Here is a 26,196-nt window from a genome sequence, read left to right on the forward strand (position 1 = left end):
GGACCTTACAAGAACAGAAGCAAGTGAGGCACAGGTAGCTGGCCACCTTGTGCAGGAAGTGTTCGTAACAAAGGCACTCAAAGCAGCAGAGATGTGGGATGCTGAGGGACCAAGCGAGCAGAGCAGACAGTGAGTGCCGCAAGTGCTTGGAGGGGTCAGCGGGGACCCAAGCATCCAGAAAAGGTAGGGAGCATGCAAAGGGGTCCGAAAAATGGGACCCTCAGTGGAAAGCACTGAGAAGACCTTTATTCAGGTGAGGTTTGGGATGAATTCATTCCCATGGACTCCCCTTTGAAAGGCTCATTCCTCTAAGTATGGCTTTCAAACCAGTAGTGTCACCATCACCTGGAAGCCCTTTATTTTATTTTATTCTGTTTTGAGACAGAGTTTTGCTCTTGTCGCCAAGGCTGGAGTGCAATGGCACAATCTCAGCTCACTGCAACCTCTGCCTCCTGGGTTCAAGTGATTATCCTGCCTAGCCTCTCAAGTAGCTGGGATTACAGACATGCACCATCACCCCCCGGCTAATTTTTTTTGTATTTTAGTACAGACAGGGTTTCACCATGTTGCCCATGCTAGTCTGGAACTCCTGACCTCAGGTGATCCACCCGCCTTAGCCTCCCAAAGTGCTGGGATTACAGGCGTGAGCCCAGTAATCCCCAGGCTACCATGCCCAGCCTGGAAGCCCGTTAGAAATGCACTCAGTAGAACTGTGGTCGCTAGAGGCGTGGGGAGGGCAGGGGTTGGGGAGGGAGAGGTTGGCTAACAGACACAAAGTTACAGCTACATAGGAGAGAGCAGGAATAAATCCTAGTGTTCTATAGCAATGTAGGGTGATGACCATTAACAAGAATGTATTGTATATTTTCAAATAGCTACAAGGCAGGATTTGGAATGTTCCCAACACAAAGACATGATAAATGTTTGAGGTGATGGATATGCAGATTACCCTGATTTGATCATGACACATTGTATGCAGTTATCAAAACATCATATGGACCCCATAAATATGTACAATTATTAGGTGCCAATTAAAAAATAAAACTTTTTTTTTGGAGACAGAGTCTTGCTATATCACACAGGCTAGAGTGCAGTGGCCCAGGCTCATTGCAGCCTCCACTTACTGGGTTCAAGCGATTCTTGTGCCTCAGCCTCCCAAGTGGTTGGGACTACAGGCGTGCACCACCTCACCCAGCTAATTTTTGTATTTCTCATAGAGACAGGATTTCACCACGTTGACCAAGCTGGTCTCAAACTCCTGGCTTCAAGTGATCTGCCCATCTCAGCCTCCCAAAGTTCTGGGATTATAGGCTTGAGCCACAGCGCCCAACCAAAAAATGAAACTTGTTAAAATGGAATGTAGACTCACAGGCCCCATCCCGATCCATGACTCTAAATCTGCATTTTGACAAAATCCCCTAAGTCAAGTTCCAGTGTGAGGAGTGCTGCTGTAAATGCCATGGTCAAGAAGCCACACACAAAAGCCAGGCCTGACCTGGTGTCTGGTAGTCCCAACATGTGTCCACTTTGCTACTACAAGAAACACAGCCAGGTGTGATGGTTCACGCCTGTAATCCCAGTGCTTTGGGAGGCCTGAGGCAGAAGGATTGCTTGAGGCCAGGAGATCAAGGCCAGTGTAGACAACATCCCAAGACCCGATCGCTATTAAAACAAAAAAAATTACCAGGTGCAGTGACGCATGCCTGAAGTCCCAGCTATTCCGGAGCCTGAGGTTGGATGATTGCTTGAGCCCAGGAGGTTGAGGCTGCAGTGAGCCGTGATTGTACCACTGCACTCCAGCCTGGGAGACAGAGTGAGACCCTGACTCAAAAAAAAGAATCGAGTACATTTATATATATATATATATTTATATTTATATTTATATTTATATATTAAACATTTATATGTATATATTTATATATAAATATATATATGACCATGGCATATGTGTGTATACATATATATACACATAACACTGTATATATAATATTCTCCTTTTTTTGCTAACCATTATGTTTTAAGCTTTTTTTTCCATACAGCCTCAGCATTTTGATGACTGCGTGATACTCTTAGGCTATTTCTACTTTTCTCTATTTTAAATATATATTATGATTTTTTAAAAAAATCATTGTGGCCAGGTGCAGTGGCTCACGCCTGTAATCCCAACACTTTGGGAGGCTGAGGCGGGCGGATCACCTCAGAAACCCCATCTCTACTAAAAATACAAAAAACAGCCAGATGTGGTGGCACATGCCTATAATCCCAGCTACTCCGGAGGTTGAGGCAAGAGAATCGCTTGAACTCGGGAGGTGGAGTTTGCGGTGAACCGAGATCACGCCATTGCATTCCAGCCTGGGCAACAAGGGCGAAACTCTGTTTAAAAAATATATATATATATATTGCGTAGAGCCCAGGCGCAGTGGCTCACGCCTATAATCCCAGCACTTTGGGAGGGCGAGGCAGGAGAATCGCTGAAGGTCAGGAGTTCAACACCAGCCTGGCCAACATGGTGAAACCTTGTCTCTACTAAAAATACAAAAAATTAGCCTGGCGTGGTGGCAAGCACCTGTAATCCCAGCTACTCGGGAGGCTGAGGCAGAAGAATCGCTTAAATGCAGGAGGCAGAGGTTGCAGTGAGCCGAGATTGCACCACTGCACTCTAGCCTGGGTGACCGAGCAAGACTCCATCTCAAAAAAAAAAAAAAAAAATTGTGTATGTGTTTGCTAATTAGTTGGATTTAGAGGTCCTATCTCTAAAAAACTAAACTAAACAAATAATAAATGCCACTGGGTCTCCTTTCCTCCCAGGAGACCAGGGTTCCCCATGCCTTCCCTGCCTCACTTCCCTGCATGGCCCCTGAACCAGGGCTGGGACACCTTGGGGCATGGGGCGTGGCAGGACAGCAGGACATTATTGGGCCTGAGCACTTGGGCCTGGGCCTGGCCGCAGCTGAAAGGTCCTGGGTGGCTCTGCAATGCTTCGCCACCCATGCGCTGGAGGGCTCGGGTCACAGGAAGGGGCGAGCACCTTGCTCCTGGGGTGTCCCACGTGCAGGTCTTTACTCCCAGCCAGTGGTTGGAACGTCAGCGCCCCACGCTGAGGAATTCCGTTCATGACTGAGGCCCCCTGGAATGACCGCTGGCCGCCTTCATTCCAGCAGGCATTCCTTGCCGGCTTGATTGCCCCGCTCCAGACACCCTAACTGTGGGAGGGGCAGCCTCAGAAAATGATAATTAAAAGCTAATGTTTCCCCTTGTGACTCTGGGCCTCCGGATGTCCCTGCAGTGACCCCACCTCCCAAATCCTCGTCCTGAACCATCACCTTGTCCCCACCTGGGCTCCTCTCGGCTTCATTAAATGCTCCTGTGGCCTCAATCCAATCGCCCTCCCCATTCTGAAAGTATAGGAAAGAATGTGGATAGAACCAAGGGCCCCGGTTCCCGTTCCAGCTCCTCTGCTTCTGTGTGACCATGACAAAGCACCTTCCATATCCGTGCCTCGGTTTCCTCCATATAGAATCAAGGGATTGGATAAAATGGATGATCTCTGAGGTCCTCTGCAGCTGTGACTCTCTGTGACTTTATTTCAAAGAATTATCACTGGGCCTAAATGAAATGAGATCATGGATGTTATAAAACATTGAAAAGGTTTAAAACTACACATATATATGACGCACAGAGGAATAAGGAGTCTCCTTTTCTTTTTTAGTTTTATCTATTTTTTTGAGACAGAGTCTTGCTCTGTCACCCAGGCTGGAGTGCAGTGGTGCAATCACCACTCACTGCAGCCTCAACCTCCTGGGCTCAAGAGATCCTCCCACTTCAGCCTCCCAAGTAGCTGAGACTACAGCCATGTGCTACCACGCCTGGCTAACTTTTTGAATTTTTTTTTGTAGAAACTGGGTTTTCCCGTGTTGCCCAGGTTGATCTCAAACTCCTGGCCTCAAGCAGTCCTCCTGCCTTGGCCTCCCAAAGTGCTGGGATGACAGGCATGAGCCCCCACACCTGGCCAAGAATCTTCTTTTCTCTAATCCCCCAGCAGTATGTGTCCTTCTAGTGTTGTTTTGTTTCATGGTCTGTTTTCCCTGCCAGATTGGGAGCAACATGAGGGCAAAATGGAGGTGGGTTTTTTTTGTTGTTTTTTGGTTTTTTTGTTGTTATTGTTGTTGTTTGAGATGGCATCTCGCTCTGTCACCCAGGCCGGAGTGCAGTGGCGTGATCTTGGCTCTCTGCAACCTCCGCCTCCCAGGTTCAAGTGATTTTCCTGCCTCAGCCTCTTGAGTAGCTGGGCTTACAGGTGTGCACCACCATGCTGGGCTAATTTTTGTATTTTTAGTAGAGACAGGGTTTCACTATATTGGCCAGGCTGGTCTCAAACTCCTCACCTCAGGTGATCTGCCCACCTTGGCCTCCCAAAGTGCTGATATTATAGGCATGAGCCACTGCACCCAGCCTCTCTATTTTTTAAATCCCCTCTCAATAACTAACACCCACGGAAGCTGCTCAGTAATGTTGTTGACTTGGGGACAGACTGATGACCCCCCTGGCTGCTCATTCATTTAAATGGACTAGTAAGAAGCTTAACAGAAAAGCAGTTACCTTTGCTTCTTAGGAGGGGAAGGGAAAGAACCTCTTTTAAATATATCTTACTTCTTTCAAGGAAAAAAAGTAGTTTGGTCCCTCAAAATTAGTTGTATTTGGAAATTCAAATGGAATTTTTAATACTGCCTTGCAAATAAGCACATATCAACACGCCCAAGGCTTAGTTCCATTCCCCAGGCTCTTCTTAAGTATACTGTGTGCTGAATGCCAACCCTCCACTCAATAGTTAGAGAACACAGAAGAGATACTATAAAGTACTAAAATTTTTAAAGTAAACATAGCAGAACTCAGATATCAAAATAAATATTGCCCCATTTGAAATGTCCCTTTGGAAGGATATACACTCATTCTAATATGTTGTGTTGCTCAAAACTCTTTGGAACGTTTTGAATGCTATCTTTAAACCATCAGATTTTTAATTGACAATTACAAATCTTTATGTGGTGATTAGCAGGGGAAATGTCTCTCCTGAAGCCAGCCCTGGTGAATAAGCTGGATGATCAGGCTTATTCAGTCAGGTCAAAAATCTAAACAATGTGTGTCTTATAATGAAGTTCTTAAAGAGCACATGATAGTCCTGTGTGGCCTTCCAACATGAATTCGCTGAAGGTCTTCTTTCTCTGAGTTGCACAGGTTCAGCTGTGTCTGTAAAAATCAGTCTCTTGACAGATCTTCTTCTACCCTGGTCCTACTCTCCACCTCCCAACTCCCATCATCTATTCTCAACACTGCAGCCAAAAGATCTTTTAGAAACAGAAGTTGCTCGTTGGTTTGAAAACCCGCGAGAGCTCCCATCTCATTTGGAGGAGTGGCCAAAGTCCACAGGGTGGCTTCTAAGACCTAGCTCCCTGGGCCCTCTCCAATCTCCTTCCACCCCACCGTCTCCTTCAGCAGCTTTGGCTCCAACCACATGGCCTCCCTGCCGTTCCTCAAACACACTAGGATGCTCCTGTTTAGGACCATTCTCTAGCTGTCCTCTGTTTGGAAACTTCTCTTCCAGAAATCCACTTGGCCAGCCCCATCATTTCCTTTATGTTTTTGGTAAATTATCACCTTTTCAACGAGACATACCCTGACTTTCTATTTAATACCTCTATTAATAGTGCCTTCTTTTTTGTAATGTCTTCTGCTTAATACCTTCCACTTAATAACTTCCATTTAATGACACACAGACATGCATGGACACACTCATTCCTTAGCCCCAGGACCCTGGCCTTCTTCTCATTTCTTCCCTGGTGTTTATCACCTTCTACCATAATATCTAATTTATCTAATATTATTTATAGTATGTCTTTTTGTCTGTATGCTCCTGTGAGAACTAAGCTCAGGAAGCCCAGTATCTTTGTCTGTTTAATTGAGTTTCAAAAGCCTAGAACAGGCACATAGCTGGTACTCAATAAAAACATGTTGAATTGAATTGGATTGGATTGCATCAAATCGAATTGACTTGAATTGCATTGCATTGTGTTGAATAAGTCCCGACTTATATAAAGTATACTCCCTGCCTTCCAGTTGCTTGTATATCTGATTGAGATAACTAGTGACATACACATGAAAGTGACTGAGCAGTACACAGCAGTCCAGGACTAAGTGGAACTTGCAGTGATGCTGCAGGAACCCTGGATGGATGAGTGCCGGCTGCAGGAGGAGAAAGGACCTGAGCTGAGCCTCCCATCTAGTCAAGCAAACCCTCTCCTTGTCCACAGCACAGGCCGTGCTGTTCCAGCCTCTACTCATCTGCTCACGCTGGCCCTCTGCCTGAAGTCCCCCACCTTTCCTGCACACTTACCTAAATGCTATCCACCCAAGTCCCCTTCCTCCTCACCACTTTCCCTGATTACTCCAGCCCTCCTCTGAGCCCCTGTAGCTCCTATATTTTGTTTCAGATCATTTAGCCTTTACATAGAACTGTTCTGTGTGTGCGCATGTCATTTCCCCAGCTAAGAACCACATCTTTTGCTTCTCTCTTCTAAACAGGGCCAAGGGCTGGGCACGGTGGCTCATGCCTATAATCTTTGCACTTTGAGAGGCTGAGGCGGGTGGATCACCTGAGGTTAGGAGTTCAAGACCAGTCTGGCCAACATGGTGAAACCCCATCTCTACTAAAAATACAAAAAACTTAACCAGGCGTGGTGGTGCATGCCTGTAGTCCCAGCTACTCGGGAGGCAGAGGCAGGAGAATCGCTAGAACCTGGGAGACAGAGGTTGCAGTGAGCTGAGCTTGCACCACTGCAATCCAGCCTGGGTGACAGAACGAGACTCCATCTCAAAAAATAAACAATAAATAAATAGTGCCAAGCACAGCACAAGTAGTGGCACCTAGTACATGTGGCACCAAGTGGTTACTCAATAGGCAGAGAAAAAAGGAAGGTGGCTTTCCAGGAGAGGTAAATCTCAAAAACAAAGATACCATGGTGTGAACTGCCATGATGAGTTTACAAATATGACACCAGTCTTCTCAGCCCAAGCTGAGGCTGGTATTACCTGAAGAGCTTTTCCCAAATATCTCTGGCTGGGCACAGTGGCTTAACCCTGTAATCCCAGTACTTTGAGAAGCCGAGGCGGTGGATTGCTTGAGACCAGGAATTCAAGACCAGCCTGGGCAACATGGCGAAATCCTACCTCTACTAAAAATACAAAAATTAGCTGGGCATGGTGGCACGTGCCTGTAGTCCCAGCTACTGAGAAGGCTAAGGTGGTGGGATCAATTGAGCCTGGGAGGTAGAGGCTGCAGTGAGCTGTGACTGTGCCACTGCACTCTAACCTAGGTAATAAAGCAAGACCCTGTCTCAAAAACAAAAATTCCCTGGCTGGGCATAATGCCTCATGACTGCAATCCCAGCACTTTGGGAGGCAGAGGGAGGATCACTTGAGCCCAAGAGTTCAAGAGCAGCCTGGGCAACAAAGCAAGACCCTATCTCTACAAAAAAATTACAAATTAGCCAAGTGTGGTGGTGCATGTCTGTAGTCCCAGCTACTCGAGAGGCTGAGGTGGGAGGACTGTTTGAGCCCAAGAATTTGAGGCTGCAGTGAGCTATAATGAGACCACTGCACTCCAGCCTCAGCAACAGAATGAGACCCCGACTCAAAAAAAAAAAAAAATCTCCTTTTGGGGACCTTACCCCAGACTAATGTTATCAGATTATCAGGGAATGTGGCCCAGGCATCGCCAAGTGATTCTAATGTGTAGCTGGAATTAAGAACAATCATTGTATTAGAGAAAACATAAGGAGGCCAGGCGTGGTGGCTCATGCCTGTAATCCCAGCACTTTGGAAGGCCCAGGCGGGTGGATCACTTGAGGCCAGGAGTTTGAGACCAACATGGCTAACATACCAAAACCCCATCTCTACTAAAAAATACAAAAATTAGCGGGGCATGGTGGCCCACAGCTATAGTCCCAGCTACTCAGGAGGCTGAGGGACAAGAATCACTTGAACCTGGGAGGCGAAGATTGTAGTGAGCTGAGATTGTGCCACTGCACTCCAGCCTGGGTGGCAGAGCAAGACCCCCAGACTGGGTGACAGAGCAAGACTCTGTCTCAAAAAAACAAAAGGATAAAGGGGTATATGAGAAATTGGGAAGCCGGCCTAAAATGCTGTAGTTGTGACTATCCCTCCTTTCCATTTTTTTCCTATGAGTTTGTCATGGGAATTTGTCTTTGTCAGGGTAGCCTGGCCGGATGAACTGTGGACAGATGTGTCCATCCTCTGCCTAATGCTATCATGAGTAGCAAGAGGTCAGAGAAGCTATGGAGAGAGCAGAAGGCACCAACAAATGTGGCCAAGGCCAGGGGTCATCTGCACCCACGGAATGCAGAGACATTTGGAAAACCTAGAGGACTCGTGTAGACCACTTGACAATTTTTGTTGCAATTTCTCTCCTTCCTTGGTTATTAGCACTCAGGTTACTCGCTCATGCCTGCCCAGCAGAAGAGCTAAGAAGTGTGTAAATTATCTTGACATTACTCTTTCAGGAATTCCTGGCTAATTCCTTACACTCCTGTTCCCTCTACATCCTAGGAAACTGAGCAGAAGTTGAATCTTCTCTCTTAAATGTAACCTGGCTCACATGCACTGAAGAGTATGCAAGAAACTTGAGTGACAAAATTAGCCGGGCGTGGTGGTGGGTGCCTGTAGTCCCAACTGCTCCGGAGGCTAAGGCAGGAGAATCACTTGAACCTGGGAGGCAGTGAGCCAAGATCACGCTACTGCACTCCAGCCTGGGCGACAGAGCGAGACTCTGTCTCAAATAAAAAGAAAGTGACAGAAGTCCTCATCCTAGTCTGGTCTGTAGATGTCCTCTGCTCCATCTCTCCTCTCCTCCCTCCTTTATGTAGAAAACTTAGAGACAGACCAAGAAACTAAGCAGCACTTCCTGTTGATTGATTTCAGAGGCACCTGTGCAGACCAGGCCTCTATTCCCACTGCCCTGACTGCACTCTCACACATGAAGTATCAATATCACTATTACCAAACATCACTCTTCCCCTCTGCCACAGCTAGAGATGGGGCTGAAAAGCCGAGCTCCTCTGAGAAAGGAAACGAGGCTTAAATTCAGAGTGAGACCGAAAAAACTGAGATGAAAACTTTTCCTGCGAGCAGGATCTGCTTATTTGGGAATAGTGGGAAGGGAAGGGAAGGGAGGGTGGGAAGGGCAGGGAAAAGGAACATAAAGGAAAATATGTTGGCACCTAGTGGCTGAAGGAGGGAGAGAAGGGTGTGCCAGGGAACGAGGGGGCGGGTGTGGAAAGATGAGGCCTGGGTGCTCATGACAGCCTTCCCTGACTCCACGAGCTTGCCAAGTCCCAGCCCTAGATCCCAGAGGGGTCACAGCCGAGGTCCCCACTCCGGAGGCCACTACCTTTCATTTTCTTGCTCCCCAGTCTCTGTGCCCCGAATCACTGTCTGCCAGGCTCTGGCCAACCTGTAGCCTCTCCGTGCTGAAAACGACCCCCTAAAAAAGCCAAGGGGGAAGGACCCAGCACACAGCCACGAACCACAGATACACCAAGAGGTAACTCTAAACTCCAGAGCTGGGCCCAGGAGGAGGGGAAGGGTGGAGGGGGGATGAGGTTTTTCCACTTCCATTCGCAACTGTCAGGCGGGTGATTAATGACCAACAGGTTCGGAATCGCCTCTATTGCCAGATCAGTATTGTTGCCCGTGACAGCTAATGAGGTTGGACAGGCTTCTCCACACTGAGCTTTACGGGCCCACTCCCTCCCCTGCAGAGCTCACAAGCCCTGCCAGCTTTTGTGCACTGGAATGTTCAAGCCCCACCCCCCTTCATTCCTCCAACACCACCTCCCCCCAACTCTCTGAACCACCATCTCACCCCAGAATCTTGCCCATCCACCAAGGAAGCTGGGTAGTGAGGCTTCAAGCCCCAGCCTGCTCAGAGATACCCATCTGTTACACCCACACCCCCAAAAGCCCCTTTCCCATTCCCACTCGAGCTTCAGCAATGGGGCTGGAAGGAAGGAAAAAGAACGAAAGCGAACATTTCGACCCTTGGGTTTAAGATGACAGAAGGATCTCTGAACACTTGCTTTGGACACTCTGGCCAGCAAGTTTAACAAGGCCATTCCACAGCCAGCTGTAAAATTCAAGAAGTATTTTATACACTCACGGCTTCAATCTGGCAGATGTGCTAAGGGGGTGAGGATGGAGGAGTGAGAGAACTTGGGAAAGGTGATTTAATGATAGTTAATAATGATTTTTAACCAACCACCTTACACCTAGATACACAAAGCCAGGTGTCACTGCAGAAATTAACGTGGTCCTAGGTCTAAGGGGAAGGAAATACTGGCTTTGTTTTCTGCTCTCTTACAAATAATATTTACCTTTGTGCTAGTTCACATCTTGATATGGTTAAGCACATGCTTGCCTGTGGTTTAATATTTGAAGGAATTGGAGCAACATAATAAGCAAACAGCATAAAAAGCCCAGAAAGACCCCCTCAGCTTAAAAAATCTATTACTTTTCAGTGTGATATAAATGTATTTTGCTTCTGCTCAGAGCAATTTCCTAGTTTACTCTTATTAAACCAGAAGACGGCTTAGCAGAGTTCTTGATTTATGAAACACATACTAGATTCATTAAAACCTTAAAAGATTTAATGCATTTTATCAGGACATTAAATCTGTGCAGGCTTTTTAAATCAAATACCTGCCATATTTCATCCCCCACACCCTGCACACTTACTTAAGAACACTAAAATGTGGACTGACAAACATTATGGGTGTTTCAGGCCTGATTTCTAAGTGGCAGTAAAGTCCTCCCCTCCAGGATTTATAGCCTGGCTTCTCCCCAAGTCTGGTCTTCCAAAGAACAACTGACTCTCCTCTTTAGAATCTGGTTGGGTAGGATGAGCTGAGATGTAGATCACACACACACACACACACACACACACACACACACACACACAACTTCTTCCTCTCCCATTACATAGCCAACGTTCCTATTCTCATGGGTTCTCTAGGACCCCACCCTTCAACACCACTCGCCCATCTTCTGTCTTCTTCCAGAACTCCTTTTGGCCTCTGCTTCCATGCAGACACACTCCTAACATCTCCTTCTCTCCCTCCCCTACTCCCCTGACTCTTAGCCCATACAGAACTGCATCCATGTAACACCTGCCACGCTTGGGGAAGCAAAGCTTGCCCTCTTATTCTTAATCCCCTCCTTTTTAAGTCTATCCACACCACAGTGGTTCTCAGCTAGGGGCAAATTTGTCTCACGCACACACGACTGGGGACATTTGGCAATGCCTGAAGACATATTTGGTTGTCACAACGAGATGGGGGTGTTGCTACCAGCATCTAGGGATAGAGGCCAGAGAATCTGTTAAATGTCCTACAATGCACAAGCCAGCCCCTCTACTCCACAGCGTGGAAAAAAGAGAGAAAGAGAAAGAGAAAAAGAAAGAATGAAAGAAAAGAAGGAAGGGCCAGGCACGGTGGCTCACGCCTATGATCTCCGCACTTTGGAAGGTCAACGCAGGATTGCTCAAGGCCAGGAGTTTGAGACCTGCCCTGGATAACACAGTGAGACCTCATCTCTACAGAAATACAGCCCGGCATGGTGGTGTCCATCTGTAATCCTAGCTACTCAGGAGGCCGAGACAGGATGATCACTTGAGCCGAGGAGTTCAAGGCTGCAGTGAGCTATGATTGTGCCACTGCACTCCAGCCTGAGTGACAGAGTCCCTGGATCTCAACTAAGTAAATAAAATAAAAGAGAGAGGGGGAAGGAAGAAAGCGAGGGAGGGAGCAAGAGAGAGGGAGGAAGGAAGGAAGGAAGGGAGGAAGGAAGGGAGGGAGGGAGACTGTGAGTATCTAGAACCTTACCAGGCATAAGTGGTCTTCTCCACTCTCCTTCATTGCTTTCACACTTAAGATTGTGGCTCATAGATAATAGTTGTTTCAATAAATGTTTACAGGGTCAAACTAAATCTCTGTCCTAACACACTGACATTTTCCAAAATCAGAAATGTAAGGGAAAAAAATACTGGATTTACAATCAGTTGATCTGTCTGTGACCTTGAGGAATGGCTGAAGCCCTCTCTCCTGTGTATCCTTATCTGTGAAGTGGAGTTGTGGTGCTATTACCCTCATGGACTATTACGAGCATTCAGTGAGCTGGTGTAACTGACAGCGCTTTTACATTCTAAAAGGTCATGGGATGTTTATTATTTTTGTTGACAAACACTTATTGAGTGCTTATTGTATGCCAGAATTATGATAGACCTTCGGGGGGTGGGACGGGTACAAAAATGAACAGACGAAGCTCCTGCCCTCGCAGATCTTACAGTCTTGTAAGAAGCACAGACAAAAACTAGAATGTTTCAGTGTATTATAATCAGTGCTGTACGACAAGAATGCACAGGATATTGTGGACACAGATAAGAAACACTTAGAAGGGTCTTCAAAGATGAATAAGGCTGGGCATAGTGGCTCACGTCTGTAATCCCAGCACTTTGGGAGACCTAGGTGGCTGGATCACTTGAGGTCAGGAGTTCGAGACCAGCCTGGCCAACATGGTGTAAACCCCGTCTCTACTAAAAATACAAAAATTAGGCAGGCATGGTGGCACACGCCTGTAATCCCAGCTACCCGGGGTGCTGAGGCAGGAAAATCGCTTGAACCCAGGAGGCGGAGGTTGCAGTGAGCCGAGATCGCACCACTACACTCCAGCCTGGCCTGGGCGACAGAGGGAAAAAAAAAAAGAAAAAGAAGAAAGAAAGATAGGTGAATAAGAGCTGGTCTAGCAAAATAAAAAAAAAAAAGACTGCAGAATAAGATCATAAAAGCTGTAGGTATAGGTAGGGGATCACATCATTAAAAATCTTATATGAAAAGTTAAGAGGATTTGAACTTTTTTCTATAGGAAACCTATTATGGTGTTTTTAAGCAGAAAAGGTATCCATCAAAGAACACATGGGGTACATTGTGGACAACACACTGATTTAAGGGCAAATGGAAGGTGGGGGTGAGGAGATGGCTAACATTAGATTATTACAATAATCCAGGTGATAAAGCCCTGAACTGCCTGGAGAGGAAAGTACAGGGTCAAGGAATAATTACGATGAATGGGGCAGATTAAAGACAGTGGCTGAGTGTCTAGCCTGGATGGTTGAGTGAATGGTGGCATCTTTAGAGGGAGGAACTATGAGTTCCGTTTTAGAGATGATCCATTTCTCCCTGTCTAAAATCCAAAGAAATGGTATTCTAGTATGTAGCTTGTGGTTATCAATATGCATTTAGGAGCATCACCAGCGACCACATAATTAGAATACCGAGAACACAAGAGGCCTTCCAGAAAGAGAAGATAGAGAAAAGAAGAGCAGTAGGGGCTGGGCACAGTGGCTCACCCCTGTAATCCCAGCACTTTGGGAGGTCGAGGTGGGTGGATCACTTGAGGTCAGGCATTCAAGACCAGCCTGGCCAACAAGGCAAAATCTCATCTCTACTAAAAATACAAAAATTAGCCGGGCATGGTGGTGGGCACCTGTAATTCCAGCTACTCGGGAGACTGAGGCAGGAGAATCACTTGAACCCAGGAGGCAGAGGTTGCAGTGAGCTGAGATTGCCCCATTGCACTCCAGCTTGGGTGACAAGAGCAAAACCGTCACAAAAAAAAAAAAAAAAAGGAAAAGAAAGAAGAGCAGTAGGTCAAGGACAGAGTTCTGAGGAATAGTTGAAGATGAGTTCAAGCAGAGATTAAAAATAGGAACACTCAGACAAGTAGACGGAAACCCAGGAAGGAGGGAATCATTCACAGAGGCCAAGAGAGGAAGAGTCTAAGAATTCAGGGAACCAATCAACAGCACCACGTGCATCAGAGAAGGCGACTGAAGGGTTAAGAACAAGGGAATGGAAAGTGAGGAAGTAATGACATCAAGTGTAGGCTACTTTTTCAAGAAACTTTGCTCAAAGGGAAGGAGACAAATCAGGTAAGAACTAGAGGCTTACATAGGATCAACGGAGAGGCTTACAGGGAAGGGCGTGGAGAAATTGCACAAGATTATAGGCTGTGGCTAAAGAACTGGTAGAAAGAGGAGATAATTAAAGGCTCTAGGTCCCTGAGGAAAGAGGAGGGATGAGATTAAGAAACCAGGTGAAAAAATATTGGCCTAGAATAAACATGGGTTACCTTATCCTCTGAGACTCACATCGCCGTATACAAGGTTTCTCTTATGTATAACAAAAAAGAAGTCTATCAATGACATGGAGAGATATGTAGATAAGTATATGTAGATAAAATTTCATACAGTCTTTAAAAAAAAATTCCTAATGTTATTATAAATTCAGAGTTGGAGGGAGGGTTAGAGATGTCAAAGGAAAGGTCATCCCAGGCACATCAGGCCAAAGCCAAAATGCAACTGCCAGACTTGTTGGAACACAATCTCAGGGTCACAGGCTACTCTTCTCATCATCCCCCAAATGCAGTAGGAACCTTAGCCAAGCCCCCTTTCTGGAGACTTCTTCTCCTTGGACTTCTCTACAAGTAAAATAAATGAGTTGGATTAAAATCATAGGCAATAAGCTATCTGTCCATCAACAGGTGAGTGTATAAACAAATTGTTGTATAGCTATACATTGAAACACTACACAGCAATAAAAAGGAATGAACTCTTGATAGACTCAACAACATGGATGAATCTCAAAATAATTATTCTGGGTTTTCAAAAAAGCCAGACCCTCCCCTCCTAAAAAGGGTACATACTGTACAATTTCATGCATATAAAATTCTACAAAATGCACACTAGAGTGGCAAAAGCAGATCAGTGGTCTTTTGAGAATCGAAAAGGGGGTGTCCCAAAGGGGTGTAAGATGGAGAAATTACAAAGAGGCATGAGGAAATTTGGAGCCATGATGCATGTGTTCATCATACTGATTGTGGTAATGGCTTCACAGGTGTTTGCAAGTCAAAACGTAAATTGTAGACTTTATGAACAGTTTATTATATGTCGATTATATCTCAATAAAACTATAAAAACATGTAATCACAAAATGACCTTTAGGTGCCTTCTAGCTGACTTTCAACTCAATTTTTTTCCTGATGGCTCTTTGATCCCTTTACCCAATTGCCTTGAAGAAATATCATTGGCCCCAGGCAAATATGCTTTTGTTCTCAGAAGGCACCAATCCTGGGTTTTTGAAATTGAAAAAAAAAGAAAAGAGGAAAAATGTCTGAGCCCCCTTAATAACTAAGGATACAGTTCATTCCTCTTCCCATAAGCTCACCAAAATCTTACTGGAATCAAACATTCTAAAAGATTATTTCTATTCCGTGTTTTAGAGCCTAAAGTAAAAAAGATAAGCTTTAAATCAAACAGAAACTTTTTCCAGCAACTTCTACTCTTGTGATACTGAACTGAACTGAAGCAAAAGATTTTAAGAGTTGCCTGAATCCTTTGGAGTTAACCTGGTTATTGACTTAAAAAGCCTAATTGTGAAATTGACTTAAAAATCCCCTGTGAAAGAAGGGGTCTCTTCTCTCTTTGGAATGACACTCTCACTAACAATTTTCTTGATAAGAGGACCCAACAAACAGCAATAGAAATAGAAAACTATAGATTGCTAGGTGAGAGTATTTTTTAACCTGCTTCAACCTACAACTGCAAAATGAACTGGCCCAATTTAATTAGAAAAGTCTCACAATTTCTGACCACTGATCTACATTCCTGAAAGGTTCCATGTGAAATAAATGTGGTGGGGTGTGTGTGTGTGTGTGTGTGTGTGTGTGAAATTGAATCATTTTCTAATTCATTCAGTATAAAAAAGAAATAGACTTGGGATCATTTGAACTCTGCCTTTGCAATTTATCATCTTCGTGATCTTAGACAATCTCTTAATTTCTCTAAGCTTCAACTTTCTCCTCTAAAATGGAGTTGAACTCAAAGGGCTGACCTAAAGATTACATAAAATGAGAAAAAGTAAGGTACTGGGGCTGATACATAGACAGTATTCAATAAAGCTTTATGAAATCTGTATTGTAAATATCCGTTGAGGTATAATTTCAGAAGCCTTTATCTCTTCTTCTGATAAGCCTTCATTTGGTTATTATTTAATACCATTCAACTTAAAGTTTATCATTCTCTCGCCCTGTGTCACATTAATAATCTGCAATAATAACCCACAAACATGCAAGAACACATTAAGGGAATTTGCTATTTAAAACAGCAACAGCTAATACTTGATGAACACTTAAAATACACCAAATGTTGTGTATGCTTTTCACAACAGTCCTATAAGTTTCATACCGTTATTACTTTAATTTTACAGATGAAGAAACTGAGGCACAGATAATTTTTCCAATGTTACAGAACTACTAAGAGGCAGGCTCCAGGATTTAAACAAGGCAGCCTGACTGTGGAGTATCTGAGCTAAATCACTACTCTATACTGCGAGATTTTTTAAAAAATAAAATTTTAGCCAGGCGCGGTGGTTCACGCCTGTAATCCCAGCACTTTGGGAGCCCAAGGCATGTGGATCACTTGATGTCAGGAGTTCAAGACCAGCCTGACCAACATGGTGAAACCCCATCTCTACTAAAAATACAAAAATTAGCCAGTCGTGGCGGCATGCGTCTGCAGTCCCAGCTACTCGGCAGGCTGAGGCAAGAGAATCGCTTGAACCCGGGAGGCAAAGGTTGCAGAGCTGAGATCGTGCCATTGCACTCCAGCCTGGGTGACAGAGTGAGACAAGGAAGGAAGGGAGGGAGGGAGGGAGGGAAAGAAATTGTAAACATTTTTGTTAAACAAATCATCACAAATCCATCTTCTGGGTAACATAAAAATCACAGGTCTCTTAAGAAAGAGATTTTCAGAAGTACTAGATCATCATGTACTCGTACATCATGAAGTCTACCCCCCTGCCTTTAGGCAGGTCCACAACTAAATAACTCAGGCCTGGTAAAATGACTCCTAAGAACAAAATCCCAAAACTTCTACCCACAATTCACTCCAAAGTTTAATGTGAGGAAATTTTTATTATTTTTAATTGACACATAATAATAGTACATATTTATGGGAAGGGGAGGGGAGTCGGGGGTTGCCAGAGATTGGTTAAAGGAAATTCTTAAATTACAAGTAATTCAAATACTTGATGCTGCAGGCTAGCCCCTATTTCATGGGTTAATGAACCCTAATATTTCCATTTTTCTTACTCAACTATTAAATAAACATGTATTAAGTATGCCCAGCTGAGTTATATCACTGAACATGGAGAGAAAAAACTCAGGTTCTGATAGGATTGATCAAGAGATTGGCCAGCTGTGTCTGTTTGGAGTGGGGGATGCAGGAATAGAGTACGGAGAGGCAAGGTCTTCATTTATGGAAATGGGCACAGAGCTCCCAGACAGCACCATGTAACCCTCGTATGGGCTTCACTATGTAATGCTGAAACATCCCAACACCCAGAGCAAACCCAGGAAAGGTAAACGGGCCAATCCCAAGCAGGCATGCCCGGAAAAAACCACACTTCCCTTTTCCTGAGTCTTAAATCTGTCTAACGCCACCGGCTTGCCATCTTCCCGGTGTAAAAGTTTTTCTTTTACTGAAGGCTATAATTAAGTGGACTCTTTCTTTTCTGCAAACAAAATACTAATAACTTCAGTGGCTGAATTAGAAATGCCCCAATGTGATGTTGGTGAGTAGGGCAGGTTGAGGAAAACGTGAGGCCCTTAGCCTAGGAGACACAAAGTCTGGATTCCAGGCCTGGTCCCACGTTTGCCTTCAGTCTGTATTTACTGGGCACCTAAGGCCCGGGGGTGCGGAAGGAAAGTCAGTCTCTGCTCTCCCGGGAACATACAGTTTATCTAGAAAGACGAAGTGCACAAGCCGCTGTGCACTGTGGCAGGAGTTAAAAAAGCAATGAACTCAAGATATTAAGGAAACACAAAGGAAGCTTTCCTTGGCTTTTACCCTTGAACCTCGCTGAACTTCTTAGATTCCGTTCATTAAAATTAGAATAATTCCTTGTTAATATACTTTGTGGTGTTGCAGGGTCGCAATAGCCAAAGCTCCCAGAAAAATATAAAGAACTCAAGGTAGGGATTTTTGATTAGTGAGGTAATGATGCTAATCTGTACACTGAAAAGACTGTTTCATTTCAGCTGTGCTATAGGAAAACAAACAGTTACAACTCGCCAGTAGTTTATCAAGGCGAAAAAAAAAAAAAAGGCAGCGCATGGTGGCTCACACCTGTAATCTCAGCAGTTTGGGAGGCCGAGGCAGGAGGATTGCTTGAAGCCAGAGTTTGAGACCAGACATACCGAGACCCTGTCTTTACTAAAAATAAAATTGTCAAGTGTCCTGGCGCGCACCTGTTGTCCCAGCTACTCAGGAGGCTGAGATGGGAGGATCGCTTGAGCCCAGGAGTTCGAGGCTGTAGTGAGCTATGATCGTGCCACTGCACTCCAGCCTGGGCAAAAGAGCGAGACTCTGTCTCTAAAAAAAAACAAAACGAACCAGGTTCGGCCTAATGCAGAGGGAAATCAGAAGCAATCCCCAAAGTCAACGCCTTGGAAAAGGACGCCCTGGGTCTCAGTACTCCGGGTCACGCGCGTCCTGCCGCTCGCTCTCGGGGCGCTCCCACCTACACCGCCCTCATCCCCAGCCCCAGGCCGGACACCCGAGACAGAGGTCCAGGACCGCACGGACCAAGTCGCGGGCGATCCCTGGCGGCCAGCTGCGGCCATTGACCTCTGGAAGCGCGAGGGGCGGGGCGCAGAGCGAGCGCGGGGCGGGGGTGTGGTCTTCTCGCGTGAACTGATGGCGTCATCGAAGCGACGGCCCAGAAGGAAGTCGCGTGCTGAGGGGTGTGACGGTTTTCTTGCTCGTGGGCTCGGACGAGTACGGAGCGCCTGCAGGGACAGCCTGGTACGCGGCCCCCGCCCCTTCGTGCGCGCGCTGGGCCTAGCTGCAGCTCCGGGTCGGGGCTGACCCATCACCCTCGGGAGCCTCAGTCCCAGCAGCTTCTCTCCCTCCGCCGGTCCGCTCCTGGAGAGACACAGAAACCCTTTTCTGTCGCGTCCCCTCCTTGAGAGCCGCAGGGGGACGGAGCGGAGGCTATTGGAGCCGCAGCCCCAGCCCAGGGCGCTTGACCCTCTCTCGGAACGGGGCGGGGAAGGGGCGCGAGTGACTTCGGGGAGGGAAGGGCACTGGCAGGAAAGGACGCAACTGCAGATCGGTAGCCGGAGGCCGCCACGGTAAAATAAGCGCCTCGCAGATGTCCGCGCCCCGGTTACGTTAGACCTGGGAGGCAGAATCCACGCCCTGCGTTCACGGGCCCACGCACGCACAGCTGAACTTTGCAGTCAGTCACCATAGTTCCAGATCATTCAGTGTTCAGGATCCAACTCCTCCGCGTCCTGGTGCCTGAACGCGGTTGGACCCAGGAGCCCAGAGGCTCGCAGTTTAGGACATTGCCTTTCTCTCTGACCACGGGCTTGGGGATCTGTCAGGTGCAAAGTGCCAAAGTATATCGGGGGGAGTGTGGCTTCAGGCTTGTTCAGAGCCCTGTCCTGTTTAGGGCCAAAGGAATAACTGGGAAGGTGGATGCGAGGCCAGCGAATCCTACCTTGAAACTCGGCTCGCCTGCTGGCTCTGCCACTCCAGCATCTGAAAGGAGTAAATAATGGTTTCCCTTGAAACTGCAGGCAATTAGGAGTGGGAGGCTCTGACCAGAATTACATAGCCACAACTGCCTGTCATTTGGCATCCTCTGTAATTTGGGCCAAAGTACTGCAGCTGCCTCTCTTCCCTACTACTAGTATGAAAGATTCAGTGACAGCACATTCGTGTTCACAGGAAGATGAGGCTGTGTTCTGTACCCTACCCAGCTGGCACGGGTTCTCCCTTGAGCAACGGCTGTATCCGGAGCCAGTGCTTCCTTAGTGCGGTGGGGGCCCTGATTTCACAGTTGAGGAAAGGGGAACGTTGACTGAGAACGAGGAGGAAGCGAGTTGTAGATCTAGCCTTGTGTTCACACGACACCAGGCTGAATATGAGTCACTCGCAGGGAGCTCAGCTTGGTGAGGTCCTCTGGCTGTTGCGGCCTTTTCTCCTGCACGTTGGACCACACACATTTTCCCGTGTCTTTTCCCTAGGATAAAGGCTCACTGATGGCTCAGTTGGGAGCAGTTGTGGCTGTGGCTTCCAGTTTCTTGTGTGCATCTCTCTTCTCAGCTGTGCACAAGATAGAAGAGGGACATATTGGGGTATATTACAGGTAAGGCAGAGAGAGGGAGAAGTCGGCAACTTCTGTTAAATAGCTCCCTTTCCTGGTCACTGCTTTCCTAGCAGATACTGCTGAACATCTCTGTTTATATTTCCTTGAACAGGGGAGTCTTTTCAGATTGAGCTTTTTATGTCAGTAACCATGGAAAAGAGAATACACACACACACACATATGTAAATTTAGAACTTCGCTTAGTAGTCCAAGATGATGCCATGGGTGGTGATTAATAAATGTTTATATAGATTTAGAGGCAAAATCTAAAGGAAACTGGTGCTCCTCACAGATCATCCCTAAAATCCTGTTTTCTCCTACATCCCTCTGGCAGTCTTAGCTCTACACTGCTAGGTTACCTTTACAAAAGCCAGCTGAGTCCCAGTTCTTGATGGCAACTTGAGAAGGTAGCCTACTCTGCTAATTTAGGATACTCTTTTGAAATTAACATTTCAGCCAGCCTGGGTAATATAGTGAGACCCTATCTCTAAAAAATAAAAATAAAAAAATTTAATTAGCCAACTCTGTGTCACGCACACGTAGTCCTAGTTACTCAGGAGACTAAGGTGAGAGGATCACCTGAGCCCAGGAGATTGAGACCAGCCTGAGCAACATAGTGAGAGCCCATCTCTACAAAAAGTAAAAAATTAGCCGAGCATGGTGGCATGTGCCTGTAATCCCAGTTATTGGAGAGGCTGAAGTGGGAGGATCACTTGAGCCCAGGAGTTTGAGGCTGCAGTGAGCTATGATCACACCACTGCACTCCAGCCTGGGTGACAGAGCAAAACCCTGTCTCTAAAACTAAATTAAAATAATATTAACATTTCATGAAAAATGAAAGAGCCTGCAGGTTGACTTATGTCAGTCAAAGCAAGCCTTAGGATAGTGGTTCCTACAATAAATTTAGGAGCCCATTATGTCACTGTTTGTTTTATTGGTTTTTTTTAATTCTTTGCATAATATAAAGCAAAGAAGCACTTATAAGTCGGGTTGCTTTCTTTTTAATAATCTCCATGACCAAGTTTTTTGCTTTATGTCTTTGTGAACTCTTCTTATATGTGCTGTTGTGATGCTTATTTCTGGATTGCTAACAGCAAGTTCTAAAACTCTGGAATTCCTCTCTCCTTTAATTCTTTCTCCCCATGATCTGCTTACATGTTCCCCAAAAAGGCTTTTAACTTTATCATTTACATATAACTTGATTAGAAAGGTAACTCTATTGCCAAAACATATATTTCAATTACTTATAAAGTACTTCAGATTATTCTTTTGGTTGGTCATGTCAGTGGACTCCAGCATTAGTGCAGGTAGTTGATAACCACATTACTGGACTTAACTGCCCTAATGGATTGCCACAAGCCCAACAGATATGACAAAGTAAAACAGACTTCATCTTCTTTTTTTTTTTTCTGAGACTCAGCCTCGCTCTGTTGCCCAGGCTAGAGTGCAGTGGCAAGATATCAGCTCGCTGCAACCTCCGCCTCCTGGGTTCAAGCAATTCTCTGCCTCAGCCTCCCAAGTAGCTGGGATTACAGGCACCTGCCACCATGCCTGGCTAATTTTTGTATTTTTAGTAGAGACGGGGTTTCACCATGTTGGCCAGCCTGGCCTTGAACTCCTGACCTCGTAATCTACCCACCTCAGCTTCCCAAAGATTACAGGCGTGAGCCACTGCGCCTGGCCAGAGTGCCTGTTATCTAAGTATACCCATGGATTCCGCTGTCTTTTTTTTTTTTTTTTTTTTTTTAAGACAGAGTCTCACTTTGTTGCCCAAGCTGGAGTACAGTGGCACAGTTATGGCTCACTACAGCCTCAACCTCCCAGGCTCAAGCAATTCTTACATCTCAGTCTCCCAAGTAGCTGGGACTATAGGCATGTAACCACCACACTCAGCTAATTTTTTTCCTTTTCTTTTTTTGTAGAGACAGGGTCTCACTGTTTGAGACAGGTTGGTCTCAAACTCCTGAGCTCATGCAATCCTCTCACCTCAGCCCCTCAAAGCGCTGGGACTGCACTAGCGGATTCTGCTGTCTTTATTCCATTTAGCCTGTGTGCCTATTTTTCTCATTGCAAAAGCATGAACAGTGGTTTTATGTTTTACCATCAGGCTTCCTAGAATATTAGGATCTAGCTGAGAGGAAGAAAGGGATCTGTGGCCATGGCTCCAGCACATGTCACTCTCTATTATGTGTTTATGGGGCTGAAGGGAAAGTTGACCCTCATGATATTGATCTAATAGAGCCTTCTTGCCAAACTGAAGCTGCCTCTCTCTCCCTCTCCTCTGCAGAGGCGGTGCCCTGCTGACTTCGACCAGCGGCCCTGGTTTCCATCTCATGCTGCCTTTCATCACATCATATAAGTCTGTGCAGGTATGCTTGTCCTCTGTGGTATGATTGGATGACTGCAAATTTGGGATGTTAACTAGTGCATGATTTGAAATTATTTAGTCATTGGATGAGTAAAATGCCATTCTAGAGAACGATATAAGGATAATTTTTATGTATATATGTTATATATATATAAATATATTTTTTATATATATAATGAGGCTGGGAATTATTCCTTCAAGATAAAGCCAGAGAAGAACCTGTTTTGAGTATATGGAAGGAAAAGTCGGGGTGTATGTGTGTATGTTTTAAATCACAAGCTACCATGTTAGATGGAAAGAAAACATAGTAATTTTGCTGATTCTTACTTGAATTCAGAAATATGAACATAATTTTTGCAGTGAGTGGGGAGGAGTTGAACTAAGTGAGGGGAGGTGACATCTAAAATAGGAGTGAGGTTAGTTGTGGCAGATCAAAAGCCTGGCTAAGTTAGATTCGCCATCTCTGAAGTATGTCCAGCCAAGAAGAATAACAAGATTTTACACTTTACACTGATGCAGGAGAATGTCTTGGGATACCTGCTAGGCATTTTCCCTGTAAGTTTCGTGTGCTGTTTACCAGGCTTTGTGGCGTTCAAAGTGCATTCAGGTACATTGTCTCATTTGAGTCTTGTAGTAATCCTGAGAATGGGCTGGGCAGCTGTTAGGGTCTGAGACAGGTTAAGTAAGTAATCTGCTGTTTCAAAACTAGTACAGTAGCCCTCCCCCTTATCCATTATTTCACTTTCCACAGGCTCAGTTACCCACAATAAACCATGGTCTGAAAACAGGTGACTAGAGTACAATAAGATATTTTGAGAAAGAGACCACCTTCAAATAACTTTTATGATGGTATATTGTTATAATTGTTCTATTTTATTATTGTTGATCACTTACTATATCTAATTTATAAATTAAACTTTATCATAGGTATGTGCTATAGGGTTTGGTACTCTCCCCAGTTTCAAGCATCCACTGGGGGTCTTGGAACATATCCCCCTGAGGGGATAGACGGTGCCTACCATAAATAGAAGAGGTAGAAGCAAGCATAAGTCTTAAGGTGCCCAATCCAGTGTCATCTTCACTAAACCATTATTACTCAGTTTGTTTGTGTGGTGGTTTACTTACAGCTGGGGCAGGGGCCTTTGCTTGGCTTAGCAACCCTATGAGGAAGGAGGATTAGGTGGGGTAATCATGTTTAATGAAGGCAATACTCAACCCAAATGGTTATTCCAGGACAAAGGCATTTAGGATTCTGAAACGTAAGTTACTTTGTCACTGCCCATCTCTAGCACTTTATGTTTCCTCTGTTTCCAGACCACACTCCAGACAGATGAGGTGAAGAATGTACCTTGTGGGACTAGGTAAGGTACCCAGAATAAAGCTTTTAAGCCCAAATAAGTCAGAGAAAAGGCTATCTGGCTGGCTGCAGGAAGAGACAGTGAAAAGGGAGGCACCCTTTCTTGGTTAATTCCCTGTCTCGTAGCTCCCTATATTGATTTGGCCAGGTGGTGGAGTGCAGTAGAGGAAATCACAGAAGGTTCAGGAGGGGCTAGAATGCCGTATGTAATAAGGAGTTTGCACTTATTCTACTATAAGTGAGGATTGGCCAGGTGCAGTGGCTCACACCTGTAATCCCGAGGCAGGCTGATCACGAGGTCAGGAGATCGAGACCATCCTAGCCAACATGGTGAAACCCCGTCTCCACTAAAATACAAAAATTTAGCCAGGTGTGGTGGTACGCGCATGTAGTCCCAGCTACTAGGGAGGCTGAGGCAGGGGAATCACTTGAACCTGGGAGGCAGAGATTGCAGTGAGCCAAGATCATGCAGTTGCACTCCAGCCTGGCGACAGAGCGAGACTCCATCTTTAAAAAAAAAAAAAAAAAAAAGTGAGGATCACTATTCACAACAACAAAGACATGGAGTCAACCCAAATGCCCATCAACGATAGACAGGATAAAGAAAATGTGATACATATACACTATGGTATACTATGCAGCCATAAAAAGGAACAAGATCATGTCCTTTGCAGGGACATGGATGGAGCTGGAAGCCATTATCCTGAGCAAACTAGCGCAGGAACAGAAAACTAAGCACCACATGTTCTCACTTATAAGTGGGAGCTGAATGATGAGAACACATAGACACATGGAGGGGAACAACACACACTGGGGCCTGTCAGTGGATAGGAAGTGGGGAGAGGGAGAGCATCAGGAAGAATAGCTAATGGATGCTGAGCTTAATGCTTAGGTAATGGGATGATCTGAGCAGCAAACCACCATGGCACACATTTACCTATGTAACAAACCTGCACATCCTGCACATGTACCTCTGAACTTAAACGTCGGGAAAAAAAATAAAATTTTAATGTTAAAAACAAAAAAAAGAAGTGAGGACGCATGAAGGTTTTTAGCAGATAAATGACCTGATACAAGAAGATAACTTTTGCATAACTAAGGAGAATGTCATAAAGTTAGGGGAGACCTTCAGGGCAAAGAGATCCGAAGAGAACACTACTATAGCAGTCCCACTGGAAAGCAAAGGGAGTTTAAACTGGGATAGAGTAACAAAGAATACCACAGAGAAACACTCTGACAAATCCGGAATTGGAACATCCCACAAGATCGCAGGCCTGATCTCTTCACAAAGTGGTCGTATTTAGAGGGATGCTGGATTGAATGGAGACTTACAAGAGACATAAACAGAAGCAAGGGTGAGCATTGATTAGAACCTGGTTCAAAATTAACAGCTATAAAAGATACAATGGGAACTGTGTGAGTCCACTCAGGCTGCCATGACAGAGGACCACACACCAAGGGACTAAAATAATAGATATTGTCTCACCATTCTGAAGGCCCAAAGTCCAAGATCAGGGTAACAGCAGGGGTAGTTTTGGTGAGACCTCTCTTCCTGGCTTGCAGGTGACCACCTTTTTGTCATGTCCTCACAAGGCCTTTCCTCTGTGTGTGCAAGAAGAGAGAAGAAGGTGTCTGGTGGATACCAGACCTGTTGGATCACAGCCCACCCTTATAACCTGTTTAACCTTAATTACCTTCTTAAAGGTCTAATCTCCAAATACAGTCACATTGGGGGTTAGGTCTTCAACATGTGAATCCGGGGGCGAGGCATACACAGTTCAGTCCGTAACACAAACTGTTGGGGAAATCTGAATAGGGACTGGGTATTAGGTGATATTACAGAATTACTGCTAATTTTCTTAGGCTTGAGAATGATATAATGAGTGTGTAGGAGAATGATCATTTTAGACCATGCTCGCCAAAGTAAAGGAATAAAGTATCCTAACTGCAGCTTACTTTGAAATGTTCAGAAAAAAAAAAAAAAAAAAAGGGCCGGGCGCGGTGGCTCAAGCCTGTAATCCCAGCACTTTGGGAGGCCGAGGCGGGTGGATCACGAGGTCAGGAGATCGAGACCATCCGGGCTAACATGGTGAAACCCCGTCTCTACTAAAAATACAAAAAAAAAAAAAAAC

The 26,196-nt window shown here is 45.4% G+C and overlaps 1 protein-coding gene and 1 long non-coding RNA gene across 6 annotated transcripts in view; both read left to right on the plus strand.

Annotated features, from left to right (window-relative positions):
• The window catches only part of LOC112630359, a 16,262-nt gene extending 165 nt beyond the window's left edge, over positions 1–16,097 (plus strand). Inside the window, exons 1-3 of the long non-coding RNA XR_003120852.1 lie at positions 1–253; positions 9,486–9,616; positions 15,406–16,097. The exon at positions 1–253 is cut by the window's left edge and continues 165 nt beyond it. This is a non-coding gene — a long non-coding RNA (uncharacterized LOC112630359). The remainder of the gene's footprint in view (positions 254–9,485; positions 9,617–15,405) is intronic.
• Positions 16,098–18,803: 2,706 nt separating this feature from the next.
• ERLIN2 (ER lipid raft associated 2) overlaps positions 18,804–26,196 on the plus strand; it is a 22,818-nt gene continuing 15,425 nt past the window's right edge. For 2 of the 5 annotated variants that reach the window (XM_025394583.1, XM_025394585.1), the window contains exons 1-4: positions 18,866–18,988; positions 20,218–20,339; positions 22,627–22,708; positions 24,022–24,068. In XM_025394583.1, coding sequence (XP_025250368.1) covers positions 18,881–18,988; positions 20,218–20,339; positions 22,627–22,708; positions 24,022–24,068 — 359 coding nt within the window. In that variant the 5' untranslated portion in view covers positions 18,866–18,880. Of the gene's footprint in view, positions 19,739–20,217; positions 20,340–22,626; positions 22,709–24,021; positions 24,069–26,196 lie in introns of all 5 variants that reach the window. The other 3 variants (XM_025394584.1, XM_025394586.1, XM_025394587.1) reach the window with 2 other exon arrangements.

Source organism: Theropithecus gelada, chromosome 8 (assembly GCF_003255815.1).
Source record: "Theropithecus gelada isolate Dixy chromosome 8, Tgel_1.0, whole genome shotgun sequence".
Lineage (NCBI taxonomy): Eukaryota > Metazoa > Chordata > Mammalia > Primates > Cercopithecidae > Theropithecus > Theropithecus gelada.